We start from the raw sequence: 25,560 nt of genomic DNA, 5'->3' as shown, positions 1-25,560 counted from the left end.
AAGCAGCAGGGTTTATGACAAAGAAGGTGCTCTCTGAATGACCCAATCAATTCAAGGCTTTATTGGTAATAACCAACACTTTGTATTTCACTCAGAAACATATCAGCAGCCAGCGCAGTTCTTTTAAAATTGGTGTTACAGTGGTCCCTCGACTTACGAAGATAATCCGTTCCGAATGCACGTTTGGAGGTCGAAAATTTCGTAAGTCGAAAAGCGCACCCACGGAGGTTTAAAAAAATTCGTAAGTCAAGTAAGCCACATCTAAAAATTTGTAAGTCGAGGAAACTGCATCTAAACCGCCAACGGTTTCCGTTCGTAGCTCGAAAAATTCGTAAGCGTGCGGCCATTTTTGTCGTTCGTAAGTCGAAAACATCGGATGTCGAGTAGTTCGTAAGTCGAGGGTCCACTGTATATGGTCCCTTTGGGATATCCCAAAGACCAGTCTGGCTGCAGCATTCTGTACCAATTGTAATTTCCAGACTATGTACAAAGGCAGTCCCTTATTGAGTGCATTACAGTAATTGAGCCTGGAGGTTACCAGCATATGCACCACTGTTTGAAGGTCATTTACCTCCAGAAATATGCGTAGCTGATGTCTCAGCCGATAAAAAGCGCTCCTGGCCACCGCCTCAACCTGAGAGCATTTTGGATCCAGGAGCACTCCCAAGCTACATACCTGATCTTTTAGGAGTGTAACCCCATCCAGAACAGGCAGTTCTAAACCATCTCTCAGGTCTCAATCCTCCCCACCCCAGTCAGTACCTTCATCTTACTTGGATTCAGCTTCAATTTGTTATCCCTCACCCAGCCTATGACCACCCCCAGGCAGGCATTTAGGGGAGTTATGCCATTTCCTGATGAGGTCGATGTGGAGAAACAGATTTGGGTGTCATCCGCATATTGATAACACCCAGCACAAACTTCCTGATGATCTCTCCCAGCTGTTTCATGTAGATGTTAAAGAGCACTGGAGACAGTATGGAGCCTTGTGGAACTCCATACTTTAGTTCTCGCTTTGCAGAGCAGCAGTCTCCAAGCGATACCTTCTGGAATCTACCAGAGAGGTAGGAATGGAACTAATGTAAAACAGTGCCACCCATCTTCCTCAGGTGAGCCAGAAGGGTTCCATGGTCCATTGACTGCCAAGAGATACAAAAGGATCAGCAGAGTCGCACTCCCTCTGTCAGTAGCTGTGGAGGACCCGCTCTCTATTCCTCCTAACCTTTTGCCACTGCTACCAAGAAGACTTTTTCTATGGCTGCAACAGCCCTTCAAAAATTACCAAATATCCAAAAATCTAGTAGTGTGGAAAGGCTTTATAGGCGCGCCTATAACAAGCCTTTAATTTTTATATAACAAGGATGTTTACTTTTAGGAAAAAAATTGGTTCAATTAAAACATTTCTTTTTACAGCAAAAAATAGAAACTCAAAACAGTTACTTACAGAGCAGGTCAGAGAAAAAAAGAAGCAGGAAAAACACAATCACTACCTGGCTCTATATGGGTCCCTACTCAGAGTCCTCTGTACTTTCTTTCTCCTCAGCGTCTGGCTTTCTGGGTAGTCTCTTGTCCAGGTTATAGCACAGGTTCAATCTAGCCTAGCTCTTCCTTTTCTTCTAGTGATTTCAGGGTTTCTCTCACAACTTCTCTTCTGCAGATGGACCAACTCCACTGCAGACAGAGTCTCCTTCAGGCTTCTTCTAGCTTCTCACTCTTGGCTCTCTTGACTCCTCTGGACTGCTATGCTGGAATCCTCTCTGGACTCATGCTCTGCTCTCCTGGACTAACTCTAAAAACCCTCTCAAAATCTCTCATTATATACATTTTTTCTGGCTCAAAAGATCCTTAGCCCAGCCAATCAGAACAAACAAAAATACCTTCAATTTTAAAAAAAATCTCTTCCCACCCCCCCCAAAATTGACTGTCAAACTCCTAAACCAAATGTGAAACTACAGAAAAACAAGAATGACCTTTGACCCCGCATAGAGACCAGCCAACATACTATACATATTTACAATGGAAAAGAAGTTTGTGCCTTATTCCTTCACAGTAATCAATTAGAGATCATCCATCAGGCCGACCAAGGCAGTCTCAAGCCCACAGCCCTCTCGAAAGCCGGTTCGAAATGGGTTTAGATAATCTGTATCATCCCAAATTGCCTGGAGCTGAGAGGCCACCCCCTGCTCAATTCACCTTGCTCAACCATGGAAGATTGGAAACAGGCCAGTAATTAGCTAACACTGAGGAATCCAATGCATGTTTCTTCAAATAAAGTCTAATAAGAGCCTCCTTAAGACAAGGAGGAATCCTGTCCTCCCTGAGAGAAGCATTCATAATATTTACCAGACCTTCTGGCAAAATACAATTACCAGATGAAATAAGCCAAGCTGGGCAAGTGTTAAGAGAACTGGTCGTAGGAGATACAGTCCGTAGCAATTTGTCCATTTCCTCAGGAGTCACAAACTGAAAGTGATCCAATCTAATCCCATAAGAGGAGTTGCTGGACACCTCCACAGTAGACTCTGCAGTAACATTCCCCTGTAGAAACTAAAGACATGTCAACCTAGCTACAATATCTCTGTTTCTGAACGTGGTGACCTCTTTTAGCACAACCAAACCCAGAGTTACAGATGCAATTGCCTTTACTCCTACCCCACTGCTCCATGAGGCTTAGTGCTGCTGTTAACACCGTTGACTCTAACTAACTTCATGCTTTGTGCAACATTCTGTGCCCTAGAAAGAGGCCCACCTGCTTTTCCAGGGCTTCCCTACACACTCCCAGCTGTATATCACAACCGAGAGCACAGAAGACTGCTATGTGCTTATACCCCAAAAAGCTGTTTTAAGGGTTTGTTTGTTTTTTAAATGTAGTTTTCATATTCTTTCTGAACCACTACATTACAGCCAGCACATGAATGGCTGCTTGAAAATCTCACTAATTAAAGCTCAACAACTTCTACTCTTCAGTTCAGCTGTACTGTGTGTGGGCTGAAAAGAAAGACCAAAAATTAATGGATAACTGTTGGGTTTGGCCATCCACACTGAGACATTTGTTAAAAGACTCTCCTAACCCAGTCTGAACCAGTATTTGTTGCTCCTTGTTCTGGGAAAGGTTGTCATTATATGCCTAATTTCCATTATGGCCTTGGAGATCTCCTGAAAGCACACTACAGATTGCAATTCAAGAATCACTGAGTAAGAGTGGAATAAGAACCACGCCAATATATGAAGCTTGTGATATACAAGCTGTGATAGCTCCCCAGGACTTAACCTACTGCCGTTCTTAAGAGGTTAAGTATCATAGCCAGGCAGTGGGTTGTAAATTGGCAGCAGGTTGTGCACATCATAGGCAAACATGTGGTACTTAAAGAACTTAATCTAAGAAGAATTTGGCAGTTTCCTATGCCATGGTCTGTCAGACTGTTCTGGACAGGATTGCACTTCCCTTGAAGGAGCAGGTTTGTAGCTTGGGAGCCTTGAGCTGGGATGGCCAGGAGGCAGCTATGGCCCATGGAACATTTGCCCAGCTTTGGCTGGTGCACCAGCTGCAGCTGTTTCTATCTCTACGAGATCCAGCTTCTGTTATTGCATTGTGATTGAATTACTGTTACACACTGTACACAGAGCTGCCTCCGAAGACCCTTTGGAAGCAGCAATTGGTTCATAATGTGGCTGCCTTGGCAAGTATGAGATTCTCTAGCACAGTGTTCTTCACTGTAAGGCCTGGAGGCCAGCGGTGTCCCCTATCAACCCTAAGTGCGGCACCTTCACTATGTGTCAATTGGGCCCATGTGAAGCCTCAGCCAAAGCTGAATACTCTGCACAGTCCCCCTAGCACCATGCAGAGGCGACTATTTTCACTGTGTAGTGTTGTGCTTTGCCTGGTGCTGGGGTGCTCCTTTAAGGGCAAGGGAGCCCTCTTGAGCCCCTGCACCATCTTGAAAACTATGCACAGAGTGCTGGGAAGTGTAGCCCTTCCCAGGGCTTTCCTCCTAGAGCTCTTAAGAGAAGGCTCCATCCCAACACAGAAAAATGCAGTACTGTGGGGAATGGTCAGCACAGTGGGAAATGGCTCTGACATTGAAGGTGGCCCACGCTTGAAAAACAGTGAAGATCATTGCTCTAGCACACCTGCATTGGTTACCAGACTGCTTCTGGTAGCACAATTCAAGGGCTGATTACAACCTTTAAACCCACAAGTGGACTGAACCCAAGAATTTGGGAAAATCACCTTCTCCCACACCCGAAAGGAGCCCTCCTACATGTTCACCAGTCCAGAATATTGAGCAAAATGGATTAACTGCAAATACCTTGTTTTCTAGCTGGACGCAGTCACCATCATCTAACACAGCAGTGTGGTGGGGCTCGACTTTTTGCTGAACATCAGTAGGACCTTTGACAAGAAAATAGTTTTCAGGAGGTAAATTGTGCTAACATCTCCCAACAAGTACAAATATAATATATTACATTTATTTAAAATCTTCATGAAGTTAGTCACAGACTAATTTCATATGCCCTTCAAGACAGACATTGAGGGGCATTTTATAAAGCTGCCCTGCCTGTTCTATGGAAGGTTAGTGTGCTTTGAAATAAAAAGGACACTATATGGAAAATCTGGCATCAATCAGGTTCTTTCCAGAATGTTATGTTATCAAGCAAACTGGCAAGCAGCTGTTATTCAGTTGTCGCAGGTGCCACCACTGAAAAGGTGCTATGAGGACTCTTAGTAAGGAGTCACCTGAAGATGTTAATGGACTGATAGGGTTATATGTAGAGTGACAGTCCCTCAGATATGCTGTAAGCAGCCAGTAACGGACTTTACAGATCAACACCAGCATCAGAAATCAGAAGGCAGCCAATGAAGCTGACCTGTTAATCTTTATAGCAGTACACAGAGCAAACAAATGCATTAAAATGCCATTGTCAGTTTATAGAAATTTAGATATTCTAAATTTTGTAGAAGCAGATCAAACCTTCCTTTCATAGAAATAATTTTCAAAAATAATCATTCCAGTCATCTACATAATACTGAAGAATCAAGGGGTGGTGGTGGGAGGAACTTACCAATATATACATTGCCAAAGAGTGCATAAATAAAGGCTGTCCAACCTGAAATGCGACAGAAAATCTTAGGCTATATAGAAGGATTTAGCATACATTAGCGAATATTGATCTATATACATTCATAATATAGCTATAGTTACACATGCAATTCCATCAATATTTAAGGATTTTGTTTTTATAATGATTTTCAACCACTTGGAGAAGTTTTTGTGGCCTAGAATATTAATGGATTTCTTGGACAGAGCTTCCCTTGCATCTGGGTTCAGGTTTCCTCACTGCCTACCATGGCAATGAGCCATAACATAAATTCAATGGGCTCTGGCATTAAGTTTGACCTAATGCAAATGGTTTCTCAACCATTGTTATATTAGGATTTGGTTTGCAGGCTTACACACCCCTCCTCCATGGCACAGCGTAATGTGTTGATGCCAACCAAGCCCAACATTAACAATGCTTAGCTTTAACTAGGATTTCACAATCCACCAGAATTTGAGGCTAGATTGCCAATTCAGATCAACATTGCTACGGAGGTAAGCCAGCACTTCAACTAATGCTAACAAGAGGGAGAGATTTGCATGGAGAAAATTTGCATGGAAGAGGGAAGGCGTGTGCGAGCCTGTGGTCTGCTCCCAAACTGCCCTGAGACATACGTTTTGTGTGGTATATAAATATTTTAAATACCCTAGCCATGGTTAATAAAATGTCTGTGTTATGTCTGCAGTGGGCCAGTGTATGGCTTGAGGAAAAATACCCATCTCTCAGCCTCATTTCCTCCCCCGCCACCCATCAGTCCTGTTTCCACAAGAGTACTGATCAAATCACTGGGGTGCTCTAAGAGCCAACACAAAACTAAAAATGCTGCGTAAAAAGGCAATTTTCATGATAGTGAGCATTGCAAAAGCACCATTTTATGTACACAAATATTGTCTGGAAAATGTAATCATAACAACAATTAAGTACAAACTGAGATAATACTTGCTCAAATGTTTCTCACTTCAACTTGCCAGTTTTCTTATATATTCAAAACACATTCAAGAATGACGAGACAAGTAGAGAGTGACAAGCTTTTCCAAGTAAGTTGATAATCTAGTAAAGTGCCTGGAGGGTTTTTAAAAAGCATTATTTTTATTAGTCACCCATTTAATGGTGCAGCGGGAAAATGACTTGACTAGCAAACCAGAGGTTGCCAGTTCTAATCCCTGCTGGTATGTTTCCCAGACTATGGGAAACGCCTATATCGGGCAGCAGCGATGTAAGATAATGCTGAAAGGCATCATCTCACACTGTACAGGAGATGGCAATGGTAAACCCCTCCTGTATTCTACCCAAGACAACTGCAGGGCTCTGTAGGTGCCAGGAGTCGGCACCGACTTGACAGTGCAACTTTACTTTTATTAACTTAATATTTCAGTCGTCACACAGTTCCAACACACATCAAGGTAACTCAGAGTTGAGGTAGGATATGTAACTATTGTTTCCATTTGCAAGCCAAAGTGGATGCAGTCTAGATCACATTTGCTGGTTGCTGAAGCCTTCTTCAAGTCCAATTCCAAACATGTTTTACTCAGATTATGCAATAGGAACTAGTTGCTAATAAGCACACTTCAGGTTGTAGCCTCAAGAACAAAGGCCACAAGAGTCTGCTTTGCCAGAAGTACCACCAACTCCTCTCATCTTCTCCCTTTCTTCCAGAAAAACTCTAAGCATTTTGAGACCCATTGGATGAAAAATACAAACTAAAGAACACTCTGGAGCTCTCATCTGTTTATTAAAATGTGACTGCTGACACTGTCTTCTTTTAAAGCAAATACACCTCAAATAGCCACGTGGATTTCTGCCACTGTGATTCTCCTTTCAAGGCGACATCCTCCCCACTCTCTGGGCAAGAATCCCAGAACAAGCAGAGCCCCATCATTTAGACAGGGAAATCTCAACACGTAAAGCTAGAGAAACAAGACCACCCTCTCTCTCCATTTCAAAGGTATCATAAAAACCAAACACTAGCTGTGGTACAGTTGTGATCCATGGGTAGAATAAACATGCAAGTAGCCAGTGTGATCTATCCGGGATTAGGCTTCCATATGGAAAAAGAGGACACGTCTCCTGTACCTTTTAAAAGATGCACAGATTAGGGAATTTCAGCAGTGCAGCTTGTTCTGCAGGGGAAAGAAAAGCTGCACCTGTTGAAATTCTCTCTTCCGTGCATCTTTTAAAAGGTATAGGAGCTGTTCTGCACAGCGTTTTTACAGCACTTTTGCACGCTGAGGCTTGGGGTGCATTCATATGAGGGAAGGATTTAGCCCAAATTCAGTACTGAGACAGCAAGGTACTGTTCATATAGCAAGCGGAATTATTCAGGTCTTATCTTTACAAATGGAGCTTAACTCTGAGTATCTGTGTCCAAAAACAGTTGCACTTTCTAAAACGTTTTCCTGGGATACACCATCATTCTGGAGAGTGTAATTCTGATGTGTGGAGAGATCTTATGGATAAAGCGGATCAAGAGGAGATGGGGGGGTGGCTTTCGCCGTGTCTCTGCTGAAATAATAGCACTCTAGGCAGACTTTTTTTCCTGTCAACTTCTGAGCATTCATTTCTATTTCTTTTTCTTTATTTTTTAATTTTTTTTCTCTCCTGAAAAGCCTGGCTCATTTTTTTAAAAACAAACTGACTTGCCGTGGGTCTTGTGCAAGGCTGCCACATATCTCTATAGCCAGCTACAAGGTGGTTTTTGTTTTTAAACAGAGATAAATGGAAAATTGGGGGGGGGCGTAAGTTGGGAAGGACTAGCCATGGAGCTCTGAAACGAGGCACAGTTGTAGCACAGGATACTGGGACTGTGTATTAAATTTGAAGCAGATGGGTCAATTGGATTAATTTTGATAATTTTTTTTAGACAGGGAGGATGCTTCACTTCTTTTTAAACATTTCCTCATTGTTCGTGCACAAGCCTGCCACCTGGTAGCTGATTGCAGTCTTGTATATTTAGTATACAGAGTTCTGCTATCGTTTGGTACAGCTGTACCTGGTTTCAGAGCTCCATGGCCAGTTTTTCCCAACTTATGATTTCCCCCCTAATTTTCCATTGACCTCTATGTTTAAAAACCTTGTGCAGCGAGGAAATGACTTGAGTAGCAAGCCAGAGGTTGCCGGTTCAAAACCCCGCTGGTATGACTCCCAGTCTATGGGAGACACCTATATCAGGCAGCAGCAATACAGGAAGATGCTGAAAGGCATCATCTCAGACTACACGGGAGGAGGCAATGGTAAACCCCTCCTGATTTCTACCAAAGACAACCACAGGGTTCTGTGGCCACCCGGAGTCTACACCGACTCAACGGCACACTTTACCTTTAGCTGGATATAGAGACATGTGGCAGCCTTGTGCAAGACCCACAGCAAATTATTTTTTTTAAAATGAGTCAAACTTATGAAGTTTTTGTTTAAATGGTGAACGTTTAAAATAGGGATGTGCGCTGGTTTGGCGCCACGGGGAGGGGAGCAGGAGCTTTAAGAAAGAGAAGAGCAGGTCCTTGCCTTCTCTCTGCTGCCCCATGCAGATTTCCCATGCATGCAGAGGCACCATATTTGTGCTGGTGCCACGTGGAGGCACTTTGGATGAGCGCCATCCCAGCAGGAAGATGCATGGGACAGCAGAGAGCAGGCAAGGACCTGCTCTCCTCCTTCTTAAAGCTTCCACTCTGCTCTCCGCTCAAACCACAGTTTGAGTACATCCTAGTTTAAAAGAATGTAGGGTCTCCACCACACATCCACACATTCCTAGACCCCTTCCTCTCACTGCTGCATTTGTATGTTCTCTTCTTCTAATCCAAGTCACATGAGTGAAGTATAGAGCAAGGCAAGCAGAGACTGCCGATCCTTGTCCTAGAATTCCTTGATCCCCTAAAGGGCAGATGAATGGGCAACAACAAGAAGGAAGAGCAGCAGCATGGTCACAGTGCTTCAAAGATGGGCATGTGCCCCAGCAGGTGCCCGACACTGCGGATACTTGATGCTGGCTCCGAATCTGCTGCACAACTCTTTCAGGTGCTCATACTCTATCCTGAAGCAGCCTGAACCTGAAAACATGGTTGATGTGATATTACCGTATTTACCTGAATCCAAGACTAGATTATTTCCAAGTCCTTTGATGTTAGGGGCCATCTTAAGTTCAGAGTCTTTCTCCTTTTGGGTAAATATAGCTATAATCTGTATTTAACCTCTATTTTTAAAAAGGACTGATCTTAAATTCAGAGTTGGCTTGAATTTGGATCAATACGGTACATGAGCCACAAGAGAGAGCAGGTGGCTATAACCAATGCTTTGTACATTATGTTGGGGTCACATGTGACTGTATTTTCCTAGGTCTTCAGTTGTTCAATCATTTAAGATGTACCTAGATAAAGAGTGAGTCTCTTTTCATTTCATCCCTTGCTCTTCTATTACTCATCCTCCCAGCATCTATCATTTATCTCCTCTTCCTGGAACTGGAAGCTTGGTTCAAAATTAAAAATTTCCCTAACTCCCATTAAACCTATGCACCACTATAATGCAGCAAGACCAAAAGAAAAAAGAACAAGTTGTTCTAGTAAGAACTAACCAGTCTACTTTCCATTCACTGTCGCTACAACTGGACTCCCCACCCCAAGTCCTGCTATGCTGCCTCATCGTGGCGGGGGAGGGGGCGGGTTGTTCCTGGGAGGGATGAGTGAAGTATGCCGGGAGGTATACTCCCAGTAGGGTCACCCAAAGCACGAAGGTCATCCCAGCTGCCCAGCTAAAGCAAGCAGGCACCTATATTGGGCAGCAGTGATAGAGAAAGGTGCTGGAGGCGGACAATCTCTTCAGTTACAACGACAAAGGTGTAATTTCACACTGCGCGGGAGAAGGCAATGGTAAACCACTCCTGTATTTTACCAAGAAAACCACATGGATAGGCAAAATATAATGATTCTCGATGTAGTGCCAGATGATGGGTCCCTCAGGTCAGATGGTACTCAACATGCTACTGAGGAAAAGCTGAGGATCTCTCCAGAGTACCGATGGTGTTTATGATGTGGTTAGACCAGGGGTGGGGAACCTTGGCCCTCCAGCTGTTTTTGAACTACGACTCCCATCATCCCCAGCCATTGTGGCTGGGGATGGTGGGAGTTGTAGTTCAAAAACAATTGAAGGGCCAAGGTTCCCCACCCAGGTTAGACCAAAGCCTTTTGGACGTCTAGCAGCTGATGTTGCCATGCGGGAAAAGAAAATCTGAAGCTGCAAGGACAGAATTACAATGGGAATGTGGAACGTAAGAAGCATGAATATGGGAAAGCTTGACACAGTGGAAGATGAAATGAATCGACTACAGATTGACATCTTGAGCATCAGTGAATTAAAATGGACTAGAATGGGACACTTTCAGTCAGAAAAACATATTGTTTACTACTCAGGACACGAAAACCAAAGAAGGCACAGTGTTGCTTTCATAGTCAGGAAGGATATAACAATGACAGTACTTGGGCACAATGTGGTCAGTGACCAACTAATATCAATTAGATTTCATGGACAACCCTTTAACATGACAGTTCTTCAGGTTTATGCCCCAATGACTGATGCAGAAGAAGAGGAAGTTGATGAGTTTTATGCTCAAATTCAGTCTGAAATTGACAGAACATGCAAGCAAGAAGCGATGTTGGTGGTTGGAGACTGGAATACCAAAATTGGAAAAGGTAAGGAAGAAAACACAGTCAGCCTATATGGCCTAGGAAACAGAAACAAAGCAGGAGAACGACTTATGAGTTTCTGCCAAACCAATGATCTCTTCATTGGTAGCACATTCTTCAAACAACCAAAGCGGTGCCTACACTCATGGACTTTACCAGATGGAGTACACAGAAATCAAACTGATTACATTATTGGTGCAAGGAGATGGAAGAGCTCAGTTATAACAGCAAAGACATGGCCAGGTGCCAACTGTGGAACAGATCACGAACTGCTCATGAGCAAGTTCCAAGTAAAGCTAAAGTGGAAAAACAAAGCTATCCAGCTTCCACGATATGATCTTGAGAATGTACCCACCATTGGTATATTTGCACCAAAAGGTGCAAATACAGTAGTCTTTATTATTGTACTAACCCTACAATAGATGGCATCAGAGTTCCAAATGAATCCCTTCAAGTTTTGTTTGACATGTTATACTCAGTGGTGGTTCCAGAATTTAGAACGTGGTTTTCACTTAGGTTGATGTTGTTTCAAGATTAAGATTAACTTCACAGTTCCATAATCTCTACATCTGAAACCCCTATGCAAGTCTTATGTATTTGTACCAAGTTCATAATCATGAATATTTAAACATCACAGATGCTGCACAGATGTGTTAAGGTACCTAAACAATGCAAGTCATAGAAGCAATAAATAGTGAGTAAATCCCAAAGTGCTCTATAACATCGAACTCAGATCCGGCTCTTGAGTATTTATGAGATTATAGCTGGATTCTAAGAAGCATGTCTGGAAGGTGTTCCTGCTTTCCTCCCCCTGTGCCTGAAAACCCTCTTCTGAGGGTTGTGGGGCACTTTGGATTTATCATTAGTTATTTAAACATATTTATTTTCACCACTTTTCAACAACATAAACACACCTCAGACTGTTTATGTAGCAAAAGGAAAATGAGAAGATTATTCCCTGTCCCAAAGTGGGTGCGTATGCGCACACACACACGGAAAACAGCAGCAGCAACTGGGAGGGACGCTATGCTAGGTGCAATGGGATATGGGGAGTTGCAGGGGGAAGGAGGAGGAACTACCAGAATTAAACAGAGGCAGCTTGTGTGAATAGAGCTGTCCTGCCACCCCAAATTTGTGTTCCAATACAAATATTTTACATACCAGCAGCTTTGGTTATTTTAGGATATTTTTGGATGAATTTCTCACACACCTGCATAGTATCTGTTTTGCATGTGGTCAAGAGACAATGCCAGAAACCCTATCTGTAAGTGCTACTTTATAGCCAGGAATTTCAGTACACCTCTTTGCTCCCAAACACATTTACAGGTTGTCTCCAGAAAAAAGAAAAAAGAAAAGGAGGGACTAGTTCTAGAAGTGGCTGAGATAAAGCTCTACACCAAGGGTCTCATACTGCACTCCTCTCCCATCATCCCTGGTTACTGGCCATTATGACTGGAAATGACGGGAGTTGTAGTCACACAGGAGCTTGACAGCCACAGTTGGGGAGCCCTACTCCATTCTCTTCCCAGCCTTCTATATTGTGAGGCAACCTTAAGCAACCTATTAGCAGGGTAAAAGTGATTTTCCAGAAACCAGGATGTGGTCCAATGACAGCAAATGAGTCTTTGCACAAACAGCTGTTAACTATATATTTTCTCCAATTCATTAATTACTCTGTGGTTATTACATAATATACTTATAAGGCCAAGTTTACCATAAGGATGCCGGTATACAACAAGATAATAGACAAATATTTATATACTGCTTTTCAACAGAAGTTCCCAAAGCAGATTACACAGAGAAAGAAAAAGAAAGATGGCTGCCTGTCTCCAAAGCACTCACAATCTAAAAAGAAACATAAGACAGCCACCAGCAACAGCCACTGGAGGGATGCTGTGCTGGGGGTGGATAGGGCGCTTTACTCTCCCCCTGCTCAATAAAGAGAATCACCATGTTAAAAAGGTACCTCTTTGCTCAATTAGAAGGGGAACAATCGGAGGAAAGGAATTCATAGACATTTCTCCTGCAGTATAGGACAATATTTTCTCAAACCCTATGTTTAATAAGTAGAGACTACTATTACCTTGCTGAAAGAACAGTCAGACTCTCACAAAAACATTTTACAAAATTAACTTACAATGAAATCCTTGCCCAGGACTTAAGAATACGAATACGTGTGGCAAAAAAGGAATTTTGCAACTCTAGATACTGAACTCATAAACAAAGCTTTGCCAACAGACATTCTGAAGCCAGGGTATCATTAGTAAGGTAAGAGAGTGAGCAAAATAAAGCTTTTGGAACCAACCAGAGATTCTTTGCAAATGATGCAGAGAATCAACAATGCATAAAAATCTCACTGACTGACTTTAGTGTCTATGCAGCCGAAACCATCTGTTTTCTGCAATAATAAGGGCCAAAGCCCATGTTACGCGATTGAATCATCCAACTTTTTCTTTTTAAATGAAATGTGACTGCAGGAGTCTTGAGGCAGTGGCTATGTGTATGTGCACGTGTTTCGCCCTTCACAAGCTGCCATTTACCCCACGGGACACTGTGATTTTGCCCACAGGGCATAGAAGAGCAGGGGTCGCTGATTATGGCTGGGAAAGTGATGGGGATGGGAGGGGGAAACATCTCCTCTTTGAACTCGCCCCACTGCTCTGATCAAATTGGCAGTGCCCACAACAGTTTCCCCTCACGTGGCTACATTTCATTTAAAAAGAAAATGTAAGGAGATCTAATCGTAGATTAGTGTAATATATGATTTTGCTTTAAATCAATAGCACATTCATTTTCTGCAAGAATGGAAAAAAGACTGAATAACCTTGCTTGTAATCCTCTTCACAAGCAAGCATAAAGCCCAGTTCAGTCACCAGTCTGACAGCCACGTGACCACCTATCTGATCATTTTTCATGGGAAAGAAATCGGTTTTAGTTCTAGACATTACAGTGTACATTATGTGCACACAGGTGCCAGTACACATATACACATGGGAACAAATGTGTTGGTACCCCTCCACAAAAAGAGTTTTGTCAAGTTTTGTCTCATCTGTCCAAAGGACATTCTCCCAGAAGCATTGCGGCTTGTCAATATGCATTTTAGCAAATTCCAGTCTGGCTTTTTAATGACAAAACTGGAGCTTTTTGGCAAGTCACATCAGCTCTATGTCCACAGACGAAAAAATGAAGCTTTCAAAGAAAAGAACACCATACCTATTGTAAAACATGGAGGAGGCTCGGTTATGTTTTGGGGCTGTTTTGCTGCGTCTGGCATGGGGTACCTTGTGTCTGTGCAGGGAACAATGAAATCTCAAGACTATCAAGACATTCGGGAGCGAAACGTACTGCCCAGTGTCAGAAAGCTCTGTCTCAGTGGCAGGTCATGGATCCTCCAACAGGATAATGACCCCCACCCAAAACAGCTAAAAGCACCAAAGAATGGCTAAGGACAAAACATTGGACTACTCTGAAGTGGCCTTCTATGAGCCCTGATTTGAATCCTATTGAACATCTATGGAAAGAACTGAAATATGCAGTCTGGAAAAGGCACCCTTCATACCTGACACAGATAGAGCAGTTTGGTCAGGAAGAGTGGGCCAAACTACCTGTTGACAGGTGCAGAAGTCTCATTGGGAGCTAGAGGAATCACTTGTTTGCACTGATTGCCTTTAAAGGTTGTGCAACAAAATATTAGGTTAAGGGTCCCATCATTTTTGTCCATGTCATTTTCATTTGTGTTATTATTTGAAATATTCTGTTGCATCAAAACTCTAAAGCAAAGTCTGATTTTTGTTAAATGCAAATTGACGTTTGTCAGTTTCAAGTTATTTCAGAGACAATTGTGGGTTCTTCTTTTTTCGTGGAGGGGTACCAACACATTTGTCCACATGTGTACATGTTTTTGTGCAAATGACTGCACATGCATTCATTTTGAAAGTGAACCTAGGTACAGACTCCTTCAAACGCAGGGTATAAATAGGAAATGTACTACTCTATGGGTGAATAACTGTACTTGTGTCAAATATAACATGTCAATAGGGCCTAGGCAATAGTGCTATATTTGTGTGTATACCGTGTCTTGGGCACTCTAAAGAAGGGAAGCTCATTGTAGTTGCAAGCAGATTATAAGATCAACAACTTTCCACTTAACACATTCACCCATAACACTCTACCATTTATAATACAAATAAAGGCATTAACATTTAAGCTGCTTCAGATTCCATCTGGATTTAGAAAATTACCTTTAGGAATTGGCTGTGTGTGCTTTGCTCCTTTGTCTAACTTGAAATCCAGATACAGTGTTGGTGTACGAGTATACACTTTAGACTGGAGAGATAATAAGAGGAACAAGTTTGATTTTCCATAGTCGCTAATTGTTCTAGAAGAATAGTCTTCATCAAGGCAAACAGGGATTTCACCAGCAGTGCATTTTGATGATATATCACATTTCTAATGAAAAGCATTGTTAACAAGCTACTCAGAAAGGTGTTTTATTATAAGAGATTCAAATATATGTATATACACACTCTACAAACTCTTATGATCCACTTCAGCACTATAGTGCAGCTCAAAATAAGAATGTATAGGTTTTTTCATGCAAAATCACAATTCCAAATATACTAAAAATGTGGCATTTAACAATAAAAAGTGTAGTAAAAACAAGTAGACAGATATTAAACCCAAGGGCTTGGGAAAAGGAAGACCTTTGTGGTGACAAAAGCTAATTTGGCTTGGAATGGAGGAACTACAGTAGAATAGGGATGTGTACAAACCAAGGTCCATGCACTGGTTTGGCAATGAACCGGTTCAGATGAGGTCCGAATCAGTTCGATGCCGTGGGGAGAGGAGAAGTGACTGGGATTTATTTTTTTTAAAGGAGAGTAGGTTCTGACCTGCTCTCCACAGCCACATGTGGTTTCCTGCTGCAGCAGCGTCTGTCCCAAGTATCCAAGCGCTGCACCAGCATGCACATGGTGTCCGTGCATGCACGGATGCCATGTGTGCACTTGCGCCACATGCAGGTACTTAGGACAAGCCCCTGCAGCAGCAGGCAAGGACTGTCTCTCCTTAAAAAACAGAAGATCCCAATCGCAGCTGCCCTGTGCATGGACCTTGGTTCATGCACATCCCTACAGTAGGACACAGTCCCAAATCCAAAATTTTCTTCATGTGGAGCAGGTAGATCACTGGGGTATGAGGGGAAGAGTGTAATATATGAATCAGATGCTGCCCCCTAATCACATGAAGACTCTGCACAAATTATCTCCTTCAAAAAATAAAGTGGTGGGGAAGAATGGAACGAGAGTGCAATCACATAAGCAGAATTTCTGAACAATCGAAATTTGGCATGTTATGTTATGGGTTACTTCTCCCACACAGCTGCAAATGGCTAAGTCTGAATGTACAAAATGAACAGGACATGGTTTAGACCTAAAAAGCCACAACCCTCGTATATAACTGAGAAAGTTCAGACACAAAGTACTGTGGACTCTCTCATGAAAAATGTTGACTAAGTATTGAAAAGGATAAAGATTCTTTATGTGGATAGACATCACTGAGTTTACTGGGTGTTTTTTTAGTTTAATTCATATTCCCATTACATACATGCAACTGTATACACACTTTTGTTCAGCAGACTCACACCATGTTACTCCCACTGGAATGAGCTTAATTAAGCTCTGTCTCATATATGAAAATCTGTTTGGGTCAGTCTGACACTACCATTTTCTCTTATCTCTTCATTCTGTTAAACATCTGCAGAATTTAAGCAGCAGTTGGTCTTGTTTTCTACAAATAATCTGAAAGAATCATCTTGCATTAGTCAGTGGCCCTATGGAAGAGTCCTCTCCGAACTAAAGGATTAGGGCTGAGGCAAGAACAGCCAATACTTCAAATCTCTCGCTCCACATTCTCCAATGCGGTACAGCCAAACAGGACTGAAAAGAAAGAGTCATAGTTCTAAGATAAGAGTGCAGATGAGACACTGGAGATCCAAAGAGATGGCAAAGAGGAATACGCTGGAGACACAAGAGAAAGAAATGTAGGGAAAGCCAGCTGGAAAGTGAAAAACAGAGCTGATAATCTCCATGCCCTTGACCCTTAGCCATAGCTCATCTTTACTACTGCACTTCCATATATATTATTTGGTGAATATCTGCCCATTACAACAATAATCAAGTCTTGAGCAGAGCAAAGCGCTGATGGGACTTAACGCAGCTTTGCAAAACCACATTTTCGTATCATGTTTTGCAAGACAAGCTGTAATATTATTTCCAAGGCTGACCATTCAAAATGCCACTGCATTTTACGACAGGCAAATTGCTCTTTGGTACAAATTGTACAAAATTTTTGTACAAATTGCTCTTTTGTGCGCTGAAGACAAACATTTAACAAAAGTAGAGACAGTTTCTAATAATGCCAAGAACACACAAATAGAACAGCTATTACTGATATGGTGACAAAAATTATTATTGTTGTTATTATTATTATTATTATTATTAAGCAAATGAAATAGTAGCATTACCAATCCAGACATGTGGACTGACCACTGTTATATTCACAAGTAATTGGGGGCGGGGGGGGGCGAGGCCGTGAAGGAGGAACCCATGATAATGGCTCCTGCCCATCCCAGCAACCAGGGCAATATTGGTGTGAGAAGGAACTATGCTTTAGGCTCCTCCCCCCTCATGGCCTAGATATTATCATAGGGGCACAGGAAGGGGATACACTGCAGTAGTTCCCACATGGCAACAGTAACACTAGAAGGGCCATACAGCAAGGACACATTTTTGCACTCCACTGCTCAGGGTATACTACAATTCACAAAGCCTTGGCGGAATAATGAAGGGTTGGCTTGGAACAAGCAAAGTAGCTGAGAAAGTCACCATAATGGCCTGTCACCACTGAGGGCTTGCAGGGATGAGGTCCCAGCACCAGAAACACTATTATTATTGTCAAATTTTATTATTGTTAAATGTATATACCGCCTTTCATTAAAACAATCCCAAGGTGGTTCACAGAACAAATTAAACACTATAAAAATACACAACTAAAATTATTATTATTTTATGCAACAAGTCCTATGCATTAATATTCACCAGCATGTACTTCCACAAATTAGCAACATGAGGCCTTTGTCATAGCATATTATTTCTCCCCAAAGGTGTTCTCTCAGTGACTAACAAGTGCAATTTAAAGTCTGCATGCATATCGTATATACTTGTCTGCCATGGAGAGACCTCCTTTTTATCAATTTAAACTGCAGAACAATAAACAAAAGTTAAAAAAAAACCATCCATTATGGGAATGGCAATATTGTACCATTGGCTATGTGCATGTCAGTTATACCCTGGAGCTACTGAAGAAGATGAATTGCCTTTAAATAGATTCATTAGTAAAGAGAGCATAGCAAAAGAAAAAAGGGGAAAAAAGGATACTTTCCCCCTAGTTCTCCTTGCCAGTGCTTAAGTAACCTAATCCTCCAAAACCACACAGGCTTCATTAGGCTCAGCAGGAAACCAGGGATTAATTTAGCAAAGAGAATAACCTCTCACCCCTTGAGGTGGTCTCCTCAGGAGAGAGCTGTAGTTCATTCACAGACTAGCACAGAGCCCTTTCAGGCTGTCAAGTCAGTGTTTTTATGAGCTACAAGAACTGTGACAACATGTCGGAATACAACTTCAATATTCCAGAAAGCTATGGCTAAACTTCACTATCCTACAATAATCTTTACAAATCATTTCCAGTTTGAGTATTACTAATACAACATGCCTGTGACTAAAATCCATTTCACACATGACAAATTCCTTGCATAGACATTTCCATGCTGAAAATTCTGAATGATTTGGCTTATGGGCCTTGGCAAAGTGCATCAAGCTCCCAGTGCAGACAAGCCCTATGGCGCCAAATTAAGACAACACTGATGTAATGTAAATTATCTTCTTCAGTGATTATTCTATAACAACACTGATGGCATATCATCTCACCTACACACCAAACTGGATATTGTTCAACTCAAAACAGATTTGTATTTTTATTAGTAAGGGAATAACTATCCTTCAAGGAAGAGAAATACCAGTTCTTCCCCAGCATGATATATCAAGTTGTGGTGTCATATACTTCAGCCAATGTACAATTTGTAATCCTGGTCAGGGAATGAATCACAAGTGGAAGTACATCACACTGGATGTAAAAAGTGTACCTTCTGGAAAAAGAAAAACATTAAATCAACAATGCCTTTAACAAAGGCAAAGTACTTATGGAAATATTTGAAGCCACATGTTGAAAAAATTTATGACTGTGTTGGTATTCAAAACCCACTTTGGCTCATCTTGCCTACATTTTCTTTTCAAGAGATACACAGTAATAAAGCACCAGTATTAAAATGGTTCAATAAGTCAGCTTTGACATGCAGAAAGAGAATTTATGCTGGGCTTGAAGACATTTTTGTCTGTCATAGTTGTACTAGAAAGGGCACTGACTTCCCAATGGTATGAGCGCAATTTCATTAGGCCTTGCAAACTTACATGTGGCATTGATTTCACTTCATAATGAACAACACGTTTGCCAATAAAATTGGAATGTTAGAAGGTGAAAAAATTAAAGACTTGCAATTGGAAAAGTTTCAGAAAAGTATGCAGTGTTAAATCATTTTTAGTACAAAAGCAGCATTGTACTATAGCTTCATGTTTAATGTTACATCTCTGCATATAGATAGATTAACTTGTTGCTAATGAATGGCTGGTCAATATGAAAAGCTATGTTTACTAATATTTCTCAGTCTGTATTCTACACAAATCTGTTTTATGCGTTTTTAAATTTTGTTCCTCCTGATCTATTTCCAAGCCCAATTTAGGTTGTTTGCTGTTATCTTTCAAGCCCTAAATGCTTTGGATCAAGGGAACCTAATTTTTACTTTTCTCCACATGATCATTCATAACCACTGAAGAGAGGCTCTGCTCCAAGTCCTACTACCCTCTGAGATTATGCCGGCAGGTGCACAGGGCAGGGCCTTCTCAATAGTGGCATCCAGGCTCTCAAACGTCCTCTTCTGGGAGAGCCCCAATTGCCTGTAATCACAATGTAACATTCTGCCAATGCAACAACTCATCAAGTCAAATGCAGCCCATCAAGACTCATTTGGTGGTACAGCAGTATTAGACTTTATATTGGTCTTTGTGAAATGTTATTTAGTTTATTTCAGTGAAGTTTTCCATCCTATTAAAGTCATTTCAAATTTTATTCCCATCTTCTGAAGTGTTTGCTAAAAACATTAGTGATCTCTTCCAGTTTTGTGTCATCTGCAAGTGTGATAATTCCATTTCATCTAAATCATTGACAAAAACATTGAAGAGCGTAGGGCCAAAGACAGAGCCCTGGGGGGACCCTATTTGCAGCTCTGACAAGGAGTCTGACAAGGAGTCATTGATTAGAATTCCCTGAGTATGGTTTTCCAACCAGTTGTGAACCAGTTTGCTAACCAAAATATCATGGGAAACTGAAATCAAGATAGTCTACAACCAATTCCAATCCACTAAGCTAGTAACCCAAAAAAAGAGAGGGGGGGCATTCATCTGGTAGGATTATTTTTGACAAATCCATGCCAACCTACAAATCACTAGATTGTTATCAAGATGCTTACAGAATGATTGCTTTATCATCTGTTCTAGCATCTTCACTGGTATCAGACTGACCAGTCCATAGTTTTCAAAAGCTCCTTATTTCTGTTTTTGAAGACTAGGAAAATGCTTCTATTTCCAGTATTTTGACACCTCAGATTTCTTGTGTATATCCTCCAGGATTTCTTGAAGATGATACACAGAGGTTCTGAGAATACATCCACAACTTCTTCTAATATACAAGGATGCAATCCATTTGGCCCTGAAGACTTGGAAATTTAAGATAGATATTTCCTGATCAAATCCTTATCACACTGTAGGATCAAATCCTTCATCAATCTTACACCTTACTCCTCACCATTCATTGTGCTTTTGTGAGGTTCTACACAGTTCTTTTGGGAGAGGATGGTGGGGATATAATAGTTGGATGGTTCTGCTTTTTCTTTCACCTGATAACATTTCACTCCCATTAATGAACAATGGGACTACTCTTCCCTCCCTCTTCCTTTGAACAAACCAGATCCTTTCTGTTGCCCTTTGTATCCCTTGCTAGCCTCAGCTCATTCTGAGCTCGTAGCCCAGGGCTGCTCAGTTTCGGCCCTCCTTCAGATGCTGGCCTACAACTCCCACAATCCCTGGCCATTGGCCACTGTGTGGGGATTATGGGAGTTGTAGTCCAAAAACAGCTGAGGGGCCTAAGTTCAGCAGGCCTGTTTGTCCTTGGAGACCTGTCCACTGTTGCCTCTAAGGTGCATGCATGTGCGCACGCATGGACCTCCAGGCCCCCACACACCAGCTTCTGTCAGGCGAGCAGTCTCTGCTGCTCCTGCCTTTGCTGCCCGGCACCCTGTTTCCCCCTCTCCTCGGCCAGGAAGCATTGCCCCATTTCCCCCTGGCCAGTTGGTGATGCTGACACTGAAGTGCACGTCATGCCAGCCAGTATTCATCTCTCATAGTATGCAGGATGTGGTTAAGCCTTTTCCTTATGATTGATTATTTCAGGAACTCATAAATTCTGGTCTAGTATAATAAAATACAATTTACTAGACCAATATATTTTTGGGTATTGCAGCTTTAAAGCATTTTTGTTCTTTTATGTTTAATATTGCGGTTCACAAAGACACCAAATACGGACTGCCTTAATCAACCAATTGCTCAAGCTGTTTTAATGAGCTCTTCACTCAGTGTTTTCAGGTTGCAATGGCTATTGCAGCCATTCCCAGAGCCCATTGCTCTGGACATGCTCATTAGTTCCAAGTAGGCATTTACTATGGTTCCTCTTTCCCCTTGCAAAGAGCAACCATGCAGAACCTCACAAAAACAAGTGTGAATGGTGAGGAGTCAAAGTTGCTGTTCAAGACAGATAAGGAATCAGCCTGGACCTTCATATCAAGCCCAAGTTCAACTGCCCTCAGCCAGAAGCAGTACATCATCCAATTACCAAACAGTTACTGACAGATTGCTGTAGGATATAGACATTTCCAATGCCTTAGTTTACAGAATAAGAGAGCTTTCATTTCCTTATGAAACTTAAGCTCTTCCACTTGGAAGGTGTTCAGAAACCGTTTAAACAGTTATGGTTGCAGTGCAGAAAAGATATATCAAATATAATGAAGTTCCTCTCTCTGGAGCCATGAACCCCACATAAACTATTTTTAAGCACCACATTGTGTGCACTTATTCTAAGGCTCACCATAGGCCAGAGGAGCATTATAAAATGGGTATTTTCCTCCTAGACATACCAGACGCTAGAACGGATTGTATGGTCCAAACACTGTAGTCATGAAGGAATTTGGCTTGGCTGATAAAGAGCTAAAGCAGCACAAGTAATCCAATACTGAATTATCATCCTCATATAATTTAGAACAACCTTAGGCATCTTCTGCAAAGATGAGGCAGAATAATTAGACAAAAGAAATTGTGCCGACTCTGGAGTGTTTTAAACAGAATGAGAGGCGAAACAGGTAATTTCCATGGCAGAAACACACACCAATACTCCAGGGATATAAATCTGCTTCTCTGAATCTCTCACTATAAGATTCCGGCCTTAGGATTCTGATCAAATGCTGCAATGGAAAAAGAAAAGAGTCTTAATAGTCTCTAAGCTGACAATGGGCTCTGGAGGAATGTCTGGGTGAGACAGCCCATCTGCCGCTATGCTTCTACATAGGTAATGGCTCAGTTAATAAAACAAAGCAGTGGAATGCAGAGGCAGAGCACAGAGGTCAGGGTTCAGCTCTGAAAATGAGGGGTGGGCTGAAGTGTTCTGTGTGGGGCCAGCTGCGACTGACTGAGCAAGCTGTGCGGCTTGTTTTCCCTTTGCAACCTTTTCTGATTGGAAGTGGATGTTGGTTCACTGCAAGAACAAAGGCCGCCAACTTCCTCTGCAAGCCACATTCCGGTATATCACCAGGGCATGCCTGAACATTATATAGGCGAGACTTGCTCGGTGGTTTTATGTGCTTCTAGAATGGAGTGCAGCAGCCTAGCTTATAAAAAATCCCAATAAAAGGCTGGCTTCAAATACCAAGATTACGATCTTCAATACTCAGCCTCCTCTGGCAAGACTTTAGCTTCTTTTTCCACTTGCCATAAGTACAAACCAGGACTTCACAACTCTATGTGTGCCTGTTTTAAACTGCTACTACTACTACACTACCACAACTACAAAGCAAGGTGTTATTAAAAAGGATGTATCAATCTCATGGCAGCTCTCTGACAAAGGCTATTTTGAGTAAGATAAATAAAGGGATAAAATGTCCTGCACAAATGTATGCTCTAAAACCAACTGTTGTTCCATAGTTCATCGTCTTACAAATTACAGTTCTGGACTGATTTGTGTGTGTTTGCTTTGCCCTTGGTTAACCGCGGGGGTTACATAATTAACTTGTTGAGACATGCAATTTCCATGAAGTCCAAGGACTGCAAACACATAAGGGGGAAGCAAAGCTCAAACCCATTTTCTAGAAAGTCACAATTGTGACATGGAAGGTGCCTCCTCCTCAGCAGCTATTTGAACAGATGGAGCTGCCTTATACAACTCAGACCATTGGTTCATCAGGTTCAGTACTGTCTACACTGACTGGCAGTGGCTCTCCAAGGTTACAGGCAGCCCTACCTGTACATGCCGAGGAGTGAACTGGGATCTTCTGCTCTTCCATTGAGTTCTGGCCCCATCCCCTAAGTACAGGGGATGGGGCCCCCATCACCTTACAGTGCTCCCAGGTAGTCTCCCTCCCAAATGCAAACCAAGGCAGACCCTGCTTCACAAAGGGGACAATTCCTGCTTGCTACCACAAGACCAGTTCTCCCGCATACATCCTGGGAATAGCTGGCAAATCCACATCTCGTCATGGTAGCATCCTTCACTAGGGTTCCATTTCTGGAGTGTTGAATGGAAGTTCTTGCTCCCTCCGCAGCATTCCTCTTAGTATTTTAACAGGCACCATTAGCAACACTGCTCTTTTTCCAGCTGCCAGATCTATGCCTGAGAAGGAGGGCCACAGCTTGCTGCTTCATCCAGCAAGCTATAGTCTCTCTCTCTCTCTCTCTCTCCAGGGGGTGGGGCAGGGCAGAAGACAGGTATGCAGCCCTTCCTTTAAAGGATTGTTGATGCTGCTGCTGCCCCACCTTCGCCCCACTACAGATGAACTTATGAGGAAGAGCAGCAGATCAGACCCCTTTCCGGACAGCAAGTCTCTTTGCAAGCCCCAATATTTAGGACCTCACATTAAACAAAGAGCAGGATGAGAACTACCACAGCAAGGAGAATCAACTAACAAAAAACGCCACACATTTCTGCTCCTTGCCTTGGAAGGCAGAGTCATTCACAAAGATTAAGAGTGTCTTAAAACAACAAGGCATAATGCTTTTCAAAATCAAGGAGTGACGTTAAAAAAATGTTAAGAGAAATCAAGAAGGTAAGTCCTGCTAAGCCATAAGACTACAAGCAGGGCAATTCATCTTTCAAAAGAGTTGGCTCTTTGTTAATTGGTCACAAAGCATTTTACCTTTACACCCAGTGCCTCTCCAGAAATTACAGATACTGTCACACCATTCTGTGTAGGTTTGGGTATTTCTTCATTTTTCAGTTCTTGGTACTGAGGCTCCACCATTTTTTCAGAGCTCCGCAAATTGACCCAAAGCTGCAGGCCATGGGCTGGCTCCTCAGAGCACGGCATCTCTGCATGGAGAATACCTCGACCGGCTGTCATCCACTATACACATGAAAAGAACAGATGAGAGCCAGGTTCAGATGTAATGATTTTGTCATGCTTATAACAAAACCCAAACCATGTTTTTGTTACAAGTGTGAGCCCAACACATGTTTTGAGCTCGCACACTCACTTTTATGCACAAGAAGAGGAGGCTGGAAGCTTCCTTTTGTGGTTTGATACAAGTCACAGCTTCCTGTTTCATCTGAACTCAGAGAACTGTGGTTTGCTCAAAACCTGAGTTCAAAAAAGATGGTAATCTGAGACTTGTATCAAATACTGATAGGAAGCTTTCGTTTTCCTCCCTCCACATGCAAAACAGATGGTGAAGTGGAGCGGATGAACTGGAGGCATACTTGTAACAACCATGGTTTGCAGTTATGACTGAACCTAGCCAAAGAATCACCACACCCTGCTACAAATTCAGTTAACAGCTCCAATTTTATATTCCTGCCCAAAGAAAGCAATCCTGTCTAAAACTAAAATTATTTAGAACAGCAGCAACATGATGGAATACATAAAAATTATTATTAAGGCCCTGCTTTGGAATGTCTGAAGCCAAATAATGTGCATCACCTCTTTGGAACTGGACGGAGGCAGTCACTTGCAGTACTGCACACTTCCGGTGTAGGGAAGTGACCTTCTTTACAAGAAGCAGAGCCCAATACTGGAGGAATGCAGAGGAAGTGCTGGATGTAGTCCTTTCAAGGATTTTCCTCATAGAGCTCTATGGGGAAAGGGCTACATTTCCCAGTGTTCCCCACATGCACTTCCCCATGTGCCTTCTCAGCCACTGTTGGGGGCAGTACTGGGCTCTTATGGAAATTAATTTCTACTACTACCACTACAAAGGTATTCCTGTCCTACCTTTGCACTTCGTATCACATTTGTACTTTAGCTCAAAGCAGCTAACATGGTTGTTGAAAATTGGATGCACTTTCATTTGTTACTATATAC

The 25,560-nt window shown here is 42.2% G+C and overlaps 1 protein-coding gene across 6 annotated transcripts in view; it reads right to left on the bottom strand.

Annotated features, from left to right (window-relative positions):
• Positions 1-25,560, bottom strand: part of PIR (pirin) — a 56,423-nt gene that overhangs the window by 14,188 nt on the left and 16,675 nt on the right. For all 6 annotated transcript variants that reach the window (XM_053307954.1, XM_053307953.1, XM_053307951.1 and 3 more), the window contains exons 5-8: positions 24,400-24,606; positions 15,014-15,098; positions 5,065-5,109; positions 4,311-4,393 (exon numbers count right to left, since the gene is read on the bottom strand). In XM_053307954.1, coding sequence (XP_053163929.1) covers positions 4,311-4,393; positions 5,065-5,109; positions 15,014-15,098; positions 24,400-24,606 — 420 coding nt within the window. The remainder of the gene's footprint in view (positions 1-4,310; positions 4,394-5,064; positions 5,110-15,013; positions 15,099-24,399; positions 24,607-25,560) is intronic.

The sequence above is a fragment of the Hemicordylus capensis genome, chromosome 3 (assembly GCF_027244095.1).
Source record: "Hemicordylus capensis ecotype Gifberg chromosome 3, rHemCap1.1.pri, whole genome shotgun sequence".
NCBI classification, from domain to species: domain Eukaryota; kingdom Metazoa; phylum Chordata; class Lepidosauria; order Squamata; family Cordylidae; genus Hemicordylus; species Hemicordylus capensis.
The sequence above is the reverse complement of the archived record's forward strand: the minus strand, read 5'-3'. Positions and strand labels throughout refer to the sequence as shown.